General features: G+C 30.8%; 1 protein-coding gene across 1 annotated transcript; it reads left to right on the top strand.

The window, feature by feature from the left end:
* Positions 1 to 2,821: 2,821 nt before the first annotated feature.
* On the top strand, positions 2,822 to 10,332 carry LOC106422296 (protein HAPLESS 2-like). The gene is made up of 16 exons (XM_048740828.1): positions 2,822 to 3,062; positions 3,146 to 3,289; positions 3,380 to 3,638; positions 3,933 to 3,993; positions 4,083 to 4,161; positions 4,243 to 4,377; positions 4,461 to 4,658; positions 6,204 to 6,284; positions 6,371 to 6,471; positions 6,556 to 6,673; positions 6,760 to 6,792; positions 6,856 to 6,949; positions 7,036 to 7,124; positions 7,207 to 7,325; positions 7,418 to 7,518; positions 7,606 to 10,332. Exons 1-16 carry the CDS (start codon positions 2,880 to 2,882, stop codon positions 8,046 to 8,048), a joined length of 2,238 nt encoding a protein of 745 aa, XP_048596785.1. The 5' UTR covers positions 2,822 to 2,879; the 3' UTR covers positions 8,049 to 10,332.
* Positions 10,333 to 10,604: the final 272 nt, after the last annotated feature.

Below are 10,604 nucleotides of genomic sequence, written 5' to 3'. Positions count from 1 at the left end.
CTGATTGGTAAATATTAAGCAAGAAATAGAGTAAAACAATTTTACTCTAGAATATTTACTCCAAAATGACTATTCAGTCACACTCATAGAAAGAGAATAGTCTAACACAAACACGTTTGGGCATTAATTCTGAAAAGACGTTTTGCAGCAAACAAGAGTTTTCATCTGTTTAATGTTTATCTTTCTATCACTCGTTCTTTCATCTTCCTAACATTCTCTCAATTAGTTTTCAATCTCAGATTTTACATGATTTCCTCTTCTTGTTTTTCGAATCTTATATATTTCATCTTGGTGTTTCATCTCTTCTTGTTCTCTGTTTATTTAAGAAAAAACTCAGATCTAAATAAATTTGAATTCCATGGCTAACCAGAGCTGGAGATGGCAGAGGAAGAGGCAACGTGTCTCTGAGGCGACGGTGGTATCAGAGCTAAGCAAATCTGGTTTTTCTCTCTCCCTCTGCTCCTCCCCCTCCCTCTGTTTTGAATCTTTTCTGAATCTTTTTTTAGGGTTAATATCTGATCTGGTTCAACATCAGTTTCAATGCTCAAACCTTTGTTTGTTTATGGTCAATATATCGTCTCCCTTCCTCTTATTACAGACTCTCTTTCTCTTCCTCTTGTTATGATATTTGTAATTGATTTTTTTGTTTTATTTATAGATCTGAGAAAATAATGATGAAACGGGAAGGAGAAATGGTGGTGTGACGTCAAGCGTGGTGCAGTGATGAGAATCTGAAGTTAAGAAGTTAGAGGAGAAGATATGTCGGAATCTATGGAACATACTTCCCTTACTGCTACTACCATTTCAACACTGCTCGAAATCTTATGTGGCTGTTCTTACTAGTTTCGGGAGACGGCGGAGGGCTCATAAGGGATGGCGGTTCCCTGTGCTTCTTCTCCATCAGATCGGGTTTCATCTCTCAGCGCCTTGGTGGAAGGGAATACGTGGTGGTTCGGAACTTGAGCAGCGTGAGATTTCAACCTCTTTGCGGCGGTGAGGGTTCGTGGAGTCGGTTCGTTTGTATCCGGCGAATTGGAGCCACGGGACAACTCCGTGGATGGCAGATTTGAAGGTTTCATTGGTGGATCTGTGTAGGGCATGAACACCCCGCCAGAGATACTTCGGAATCGGATAAGTCCGCCGTCGGTGTTCACCGGAGGAGCTCGTTCCCCTTGTCTTCTCACCTTCAACCTCTCTCTCTGTTTTGCTTAGATTAGGTATATATGTTTTCTGCTTGTTTTCTGTAACCTAACGTTGTTGTTTTGCCGTGGTTGTAACTGTTCCTATGCTTTTTGGGATTGATAATTAATGCAATTTTATTTTTTCTTTAAGAAAAAAAAAAGAAATTTAAGCTAGGTTCAAACGGTGATCAATTTTGGACAGAACCGTAAAATCACCACCTCTCTATACATGGTTTTGCAAATATATAAAAATAATGCATGATCACCTAATTATCTTCTCTGTTTTGGTTATTCACCTAAATTGACCTTTTTTTTAAACACTAGAATTTTATAGAAATATATCCATGGAGTGTTCTACAAGGATCAATTTCAAGCAAAGACATAGAGGAGGATTTTGACTTAAAAAAAAAAGATTACTAAGCCAACAAGGATGTCCTCTAGCAATATAAGATTGCAGGAGATCCTCCTTAATCACACTTTCAGAAATAAGCATAGCTGCTTTGATGTTGTGACGAGAGTTGAAATGCGCTTTCCAATCTGGGAAATCGTTCAAAAGTGGTAAAAAGAACTTAAGAGAAGGCCAAACATGAGGTTTAGAAATAGCTCCAATCAAATCGAGATCTTCACTTGCAAAGATGATAGAGTTGAAATGAAGTGTTTTTAGACATTCAATAGCCCTTTGTGACAGAAAAAGAAAAAAGACATTCAATAGCCCACTTCTAACTTTCTAGAGAAGCATCTTGTTTGCTCTGGATGTTGGTGAATGATCTTCTTCCATGGAGAATAACTTTACCCTCTCTGTTACGAAGAATCCAAGAAATTCCACTTTGCATTCTGATCTTATCCCATGCGCAGCCAATATCACATTTGAGCCATGAGATAGGAGGAGGTTTCCAGCCAAATATGTTCTTCTTTTTCTTTTACTAAGTCAATGAATTTTTCTTGTTTTTCAATAGACTTGATAAGGAACCAGTGATCAACATTTTTGTAGGTACTTTAAACCTAGGACCTCCACTTAACCCCATTCCATAATTTATAATTTATTTCAAAATATAATTTAAATAAAAAAATCTCTAAGTCTACTCCATTTTCTGCTCTATAATTAAATAAATATGGATTTATTCTATGGAATAATCATTTTATTTTTAGTTCATTATTCTATTTTCCACTCAATTTGTGGAGTACGGTTAGAATAAACTCAATTCTATTTTGGAGTGAAAAATAAAGTTTGGCATCCATGTATTAGAGCATTTCTAATGAAAAATCTATTTTCCTCCAAAATAGAATAACTTTATAATGAAATTGAATTTGTTCCAACCATATTCTATTTTAGAATGAAAACTGAAATAATGAACAAAAAATAAAATGATTGTTTCATTTATAGAGTAAACGCTCCATTAAGAAATGGAAAATGGAGTATGATTGGAACATGTTTTGTTCCAAACTCCGTGAATTATGAAGTATGAACAGAGATGCTCTTACAAGATTATTCTTTTTGATAATGATTTTTGTTTCTTCTGATTCAACGTTATTGCATTGGTTTAATTTGGTTTACTTATAAACCAACTCCAACTCTACCAATACAGAAATTAGAAAACCAAATCAACCGTTGGAAAAATATTAAGAGAAGAAACATAGCAGTTTCTCAAAACAAACCACCATTTCTTCTCCTTTAGCGTGTCCGATTAAGAAAGAGAGATGGATCACGCGATGTTAATGGCTCTTATAATCGCCGCAGCTTTCCTCGTTGTATTCAACAAAGTGGACGGAGTCCAAATCTTGTCTAAATCAAAGCTAGAAAAGTGTGAGAAGACAAACGATTCAGGAAACCTCAACTGCTCAACTAAAATCGTCTTGAATCTCGCTGTCCCCAGTGGATCCGTAAGCCTTGTTATATTTGTGCGTTATATCATATGATTTTTTTTGCTCATCACGTTATGTTTTTTTTCGTGACGACTAAAAAGAGCGGAGGAGAGGCTTCGATTGTAGCCGAGATCGTCGAAGTGGAAGATAATTCGAGTAGCAACATGAAAACCGTACGTATCCCACCGGTTATCACAGTGAACAAATCAGCAGCATATGCTCTCTATGACCTAACTTACATTAGGGTACGTATGAAGTTATGTTTTAGTACTGGCTTAAATGGGTTTGGTTTAAAGTTGATTATCATCATGAATCAGTCTCTAATCTTGGTTCAGGATGTGCCTTATAAACCTCAAGAGTTTCACGTTACCACTCGAAAGTGTGAGCCAGATGCTGGACCAGATATCGTTGGAATATGCGAGAGGCAAATATCTTTCTTTACGATATATATAGTTCTTTGTTGTTTAGCTTTAACGGTAAATACTTATCGGAACAGGTTGCGTGATGACAAAGGTAACGTTCTGGTGCAGACTCAGCCTGTCTGTTGTCCATGTGGACCACAAACAAGAGTTCCTTCATCTTGTGGAGACATATGTACGTGTTTCTTTGTCTTAACATTTTCAATCTCTTTGGTTTAACATTCAATCTCCAGAGATTGTATGCAGGGGCGCGCAGTTAATAAAATTTGGGTACTATAAACATTTTAGTATAAATTTTTATTTTAGTTTTTTTTACTATTTTGGAACCATAAAACGTATGATATTAGTTGTTTAAAATTTGTGTGCGAGTGTTAATGGTTCATTGGATTTAAGCTTAGAGGAAGCGTCTTATTTGTATGTTGTGAAGAATAATTTACAACTCTCATTTTCTTCACTTGACTTTTATCAGTTGAGAAGTTGATAAAAGGGAAAGCAAACACTGCGCATTGCCTTCGTTTCCCTGGTGACTGGTACAGATCCTCACTAAATGTGGATTTACTCTAAAGCTTGTTTTCAGGCTTCTTGAAGTTTGGCCATTTGTTTGATCTCTCGCCTGTAGGTACCACGTTTTCAGCATTGGACAACGGTCTCTAGGGTTTAGCGTGCGTATTGAGTTGAAGACAGGAACTAGAGTTTCAGTATGTCTACTTCATTATTGCTTCAAGCTTAGCTTTGTTCCGGAGTTTTTCTGTCTTTTATGATTCTTCTTTAATTGGCAGGAAGTGATCATTGGTCCTGAAAATAGAACAGCTACTGCAAATGATAACTTCCTCAAGGTTAATCTCATAGGAGACTTTGCTGGTTACACAAATATTCCTTCTTTTGAGAACTTCTATCTTGTAATCCCAAGAGAGGTATGAATATCTCTATATCCATTTGAAATCTTTTAACTTGAATGAGCCGTATTACAAAAATGCTAGAAGAATATTTTGAATAGGTGGCGGCAGAGGGACAGCCAGGGAACTTAGGTGGAAACTACTCAATGTGGATGCTGCTTGAGAGAGTGAGATTTACATTGGATGGCATAGAGTGTGACAAGATCGGTGTTGGCTATGAAGCTTATAACAACCAACCAAACTTCTGTTATGCACCATATTGGAGTTGCTTGCATAATCAACTATGGAACTTCCACGAGGTCAGTACTTAATAAACAAGACCAAACATAGTCCAATGAAACATTGTCACTGAGCTAATATACATAAATCATATGATTGTTAAATTATCAAACTATTAAGATTTACACTAAAATGTTTATATCCTCTTAAATCTCAGGACCAGTCCTATTAATAAGTTACTAGATTTTGACCCGTGCAACCGCACGGGTGTTTGTTTTCACTTTTCTATACATAAATTATTGTTTTAGAACATAAGTGGTATATATTTTTTAATGTTAATCATATACTTAAATATTTATATAACTATTTCAAATACAATAATTTTATAATTTACATGTTATAATTAATTAATTAATTGTTTAAACTTTATGTATTTGCCACTTCTTATTATATATTTATCTTATTGTATTTGCATTTAGTTATTAAGCAAATTAATATATTTATGAGAAAATATATTTAAAAAATATTTTGTATTTAATTTATGCTAAATTCTGACCCGTATTTCAAAACTGGATTTCTTTTTACCAATATTTTTATGCTTATTTATTTTAGATAATTTTTTATTATATGTATAAAAGTGTAAGATATGTTAATTTTTAGACATGTATTATATAGTTTGTTAATTTTAAGCCGTTCTATCATCATATTATATTTTAAATAAATAGTTTATATTTATGAAAATAAAATTTATAAATTTATCAATTGAATATAATTTTATCATATTTATTTTAGTATAATAATTATATTTTAACAATCATAACTATAAAAGTAGACAAAATAGGATATAATTTATTTATTTTCATTTCTAAACGATAACTTAAAATACATTAAGTTATTGTTTAAATATAACACAGATTTATTAGAATTTTTAAAATATAATATATATTATATTTAAAATGAAAATATATTATGATTAAAGTAGTTACAAAGATTTTATATTATTAACTTTAAAAAAATACATGTTAATTTTTATACATGTATTATATAGTTTGATAATGTTAACCCATCTTACCAACATGTTAGATTTTATTTTTGAACATAAATATTTTATAATTACGAAAATAATATATATAAATATATAAATTTAATACAATTTTATTATATTTAGCTCAATATAATAATTTTAGTTTAATATGATTGATTATGATTATATAATAACTAAAATATTATAGATTTTTTATTTTTCATTTTATATAACTGAATATATTAATGTATAATAATATTTTAAACTAATTTCGGAATTAGTAAAAATATTTAAATATAATTTCGAAAATGAAGATCTTGTAAAAATCTTTTTAAACAGATTTGTTAGAATTTTAAAATAAATATATTTATATTTAAAATGAAAAGATATCAAAAGATACTATGATTAAAATATTTTAAAAATTATATTTATTATTAGTCTGAATTAAAATATAGTATGAATTTCTATGAATAGGTCCATTAGGTCCATTTTTAAAAAAATCACACGTGAATCAAGGTTGTGACTTCTGTTTTAATATATAAGATAGTTTTATGTAATACCTTATTTGGTCATTGTTGCGCCGATAACAAGTTTGTTTCAGGCAGATGTGAACCGGATAAGCCGCCACCAATTTCCTTTGTATGGACTGGAAGGAAGATTTGAGAGGATCAATCAACATCCAGTTAAGTTTTCAGCTTTTCATAGTTTCTAAATTAATAATAAAATTTGTTGTTGGCTTATCAAAAGCTTATGTACATGATGATACAGAACGCAGGGCCTCAGTCGTTCTCGATAGGAGTCACGGAAACGCTCAACACAAATCTAATGATCGAGCTAAGAGCTGATGATATTGAATATGTTTTCCAAAAGTAATATTATAAAAAGTATTCAGCTTCTTTTTCTTATAATCTGATTATCAAGTATAAAGTAAAGTAACGTTTGTGTGGTCGTAGGAGCCCTGGTAAGATCATAAATATCGCAATACCGACTTTCGAGGCACTAAAACAATTTGGAGTTGCTGCAGTCACAACCAAGAACACCGGTGAAGTAGAAGCATCTTATAGCTTAACGGTACTACGTGTAAATTTAACCTTATCTTCTACTTTGATACTGTGAAATTTTTCTTGATAGTTGCATCCTCGTTTCCTCCTGTGCAGTTTGATTGCTCCAAAGGTGTGGCTTTCGTTGAGGTAACTAACTTTCACTTAATATTATAAATCATTGTTAAAAGGAATGATACAAACTTGTTTCAGGAGCAATTCTTCATTATAAAACCAAATGATGTTACAACTCGATCTTTTAAGCTGTACCCTACCAAAGATCAGGCTGCAAAATACATATGCACAGGTTATTTGACTAATCTCCCTTCTATTACACACTTCCTTGATTGCTTGCGTAAATAGTTATCTGTTTTCTCTCTTTGTATGGTGTAGCTATACTAAAGGATTCTCAATTCAACGAAGTAGACAGAGCCGAGTGTCAATTCAGCACGACAGCTACCGTACTTGACAATGGAACTCAGGTTTGTTTCTCTAAATTTTGTTCAGTTCTTGATGACTGTCGATGTAAGATCCTTGAGTGACAAGTTTACTATAAACGTGCAGGTTACTAATCCGTTTCAAATTCCAGAGACTCTCCCTAAAGGTTTCTTTGAATCGATTAGGCTAATATGGACCAAACTAGTGAATGGTTTAGTCGATTTCATCACCGGAGAATCTTGCAGGTTAACTTTACACACTTTTCTTAAAATTATTCTCTTGATGACTTTCTTTGAGAATGGGATAACTTGAAAAAAGGAATCAACAATGTGTTCAGAAACAAATGCTCGAGTTTCTTCGACTTCAGCTGCCACATTCAATACGTTTGCTTGAGCTGGATGGTTATGTTCGGCCTCCTCCTCACTCTCTTCCCTACCAGTAAGCGTTCTCAAACCGCAACAATCGCTGTCATATATATAACTTAAACTAACTTTTGGTTTTATTTTTATATGTAAAACCTCACAGCTTGTGTCCTTCTCTGGCTCTTGCACCAAAAGGGACTCTTTGATCCTTTATACGACTGGTACGAAGATCATTTTGATTCAGATCATCATCATAGGTTATTATTACAACAAACCAGAGAAAACGCCTTAAACCACCGCCATCATCATCGTCGTCCTCATCATCACCATCATCGCCATGGTGTCAAAACGCATAATCACCACCATCGTCGTAGAGTAAACCACAGACACAAACACCATAATCATGGGCATGATGATGACGACGATGTTTTGCAGAAGATTTTTGAACGTGACCACAATGACTCTCACTATTACCAAAATCTTCGCCGAGTCCACAAAGATGGCAAGCAGAAGCAGCGTAGGCGAGGAGAGAAGCACGGGATCGTCGTGCGATCTGATGTGGACGTGGACAGACGGATGAAAGTGAGGCAAAGGGAGGAGAGTTAAAACGCAGGAAAATATCGTCTATCCTCTAAACATTATGGCTTTGATTCATGACATGTGGTATTATTGATTTAGTTTGAATTAAGTATAATTTACTGATAATTTGAAAATGCTACCAAACATGCATTAAGTTTGTTTTGTTTGATTTTAGGTTTGACTTATCATGTATTATAGTTGTGCTACAATATTGAGTTAAATCTTTTATAAAATTAACTCAAAATTTAATGCAAGCAAAACTCCATGTTTTGGAAGTTGAGTTAAAGTTTTAATTGAGTTTTCTTTCTGATATCACTTTCAAGGCTTAACGGCTTAAGGGTTGTTTTCTTTTTTTCCTTCTTTTTTTTTACTTGTGAAAATAAATAAGCTTAAAGTCTGTTTTCATTTACTTTATCATTGATAATAATAGAGTAAATTTAATTATTAGTGATTATGATTCTTTAGAAAATAATGTATTACAAACTGAAATTTTTTATTATTATAAAATATAAATTATTTTGTTATTGTTTTTTTAAATAGTTTATATATTTATATATTTTTAGTTATTTTATTTAAAAATCATACTACAACTTATACATCAAAAAGTAACCAATCATAAATTTTAATAAAATGATAATTTTTATTTTTACGGCAAATGTTCTCCATAAATTTATAGTTTCTACCACATCTTTTTTAATACAAGTTATATCGAATTACAAAACATACTACAAATCAAACTTAATTTGAATGGTTCTAAATTTTTTAATATTTGATTAGTTAATCAAGGGCTAGAAAGAAAAAATAATCCTAGAACAATTTGAAATATGTTATCAAACAAATTTTAATTATAAACAATTTAACCTAAATTAAATATAAAAAAACTAAGCTATCGTAAATAAAATCTCAAAATATACATATAAATGCCGACATATTTCATAAAATTTTAAAAATTATTTGAAATAAAACCTTACTAATAATTAAGGCGATAAATCATAGATTACATCTAAGTAATTATATAAATAATACTACATATTAATTTTGTCTACTATATATATTCTAAATCAGTGTCAATGGAATCTCTCACAATTGAATATTTATTTATTTTTAATTATGTTGATAATATGACAGATTTATTTCTTTACCATAATGATTGAAATTTTTTGCCACAACATTTTATTTTGTTTGGTTGAAAAAAAAATCTACAGATGAATGTTTTTACTGTTTTTACTTTTAGTGAATGTAAAATTTTGTTCAGAAAAATCCAGTTCTACTGAATAAAATATATTATAATTTTAATATATCTATAAATACAAATTATATTATAGAAACAAGGGTAAATATAGCTCTATTAAAAATCAAGTTAATAATGAAAGTTTTACTGTAATTCAAAACTAGATAATGGTCCGCACCTTGTGTGGAATAATATAAACCCAACCAATTTTAAATTTATTATTAATTTTTTATTTCAATATTAATTATTAAATTATATAAATTTTAACTTAATATTATAAATCATCTAATTTTAATATCCAACAATAGATGTATTAATTCCATCTTTTTATTAAGGTGTGTATTTTTTAGATTAAATTCTTATATGTAGTAATAACCAAACTATCTTTAAATAACTTAGATTTAAAATCAAACATTTCTTATATTTGTACATTATTCATTTGAAATGTTTGCGTAAAGATTTTAAATATTTGGAAACAAAAAATTTATACGGTGAATTGAAGTATTTTTATTTTTTTGAAGGGATGTTATTCAGTCAAAACTATTTTTACAGAATAAGTCATATTATAAAATTCTATACATACAGATTATATTATATAAATAATTATAGTAAACATCTTAAATATATATCTATTTATAACTATAAAATTTTATGACGAAAATATATATTTTATATTATATTTATTTTTCTAGTTAACATAAACCTAATAATATGTCTTATAATCGCCTAATGTATATATCTTTTAAATGTGTGTCAATTGGACGCACCACAATTTACTATAAATTTTAAATTATTTATTTATTTTGAATGTAAATGTTGATATTATGACTAATTTATCCATTTCCATAATGATTAAGATGTTTCTCCCAAACTTTTAAATATTTGGAAATAAAAAGTTCAATGTTGAATGAAGTATTTTCATTTTTGAATTAGTTTAACATTTTTCAATAAAAGTGATTTTTATAGTAAATTTTGATTGGTAATAAATGATGAAAACAAAACATTTTATGCTCATTTCTCCCTCCACTGGCTCATTATCTAGCCAATGTTCTAAGGAAATGGCTCATTTTATTCTCCATCCCGATTCTTCTCTTGCATGCAAATAAAATCTAAATTTTTTTTTTTTGACAGCAAGACATTTACAGACTCATATTGACTATGTAAACCAATTGGGTAACTCTGCATCCATGTGAACGACGAAAGACGGTTGTTTTCTAGCACTACGTGCTAAGCTGTCCGCCTGTTGATTCTCCGCCCGAGGTACATAAAATCTAACTATTTTCTTTGTTTTTGTTGCACACCAAAATCTGGTTCCCTCTAAAAACTTTTATCAAAGAGTCATGTCGAAACAA

The sequence above is a fragment of the Brassica napus genome, chromosome A9 (assembly GCF_020379485.1).
Source record: "Brassica napus cultivar Da-Ae chromosome A9, Da-Ae, whole genome shotgun sequence".
Taxonomy (NCBI): domain Eukaryota; kingdom Viridiplantae; phylum Streptophyta; class Magnoliopsida; order Brassicales; family Brassicaceae; genus Brassica; species Brassica napus.
This window is presented reverse-complemented; position numbering and strand designations above follow the sequence as displayed.

Excerpts from the sequence above, each read along its gene's own strand:
- LOC106422296 (XM_048740828.1), top strand. The coding sequence starts at position 2,880 with ATGGATCACGCGATGTTAATGGCTCTTATAATCGCCGCAGCTTTCCTC. Across the intron at positions 3,994-4,082 it reads CTTCGTTTCCCTGGTGACTG|GTACCACGTTTTCAGCATTG; the intron begins GTACAGATCCTC and ends TCTCGCCTGTAG. Across the intron at positions 4,659-6,203 it reads AACTATGGAACTTCCACGAG|GCAGATGTGAACCGGATAAG; the intron begins GTCAGTACTTAA and ends AGTTTGTTTCAG.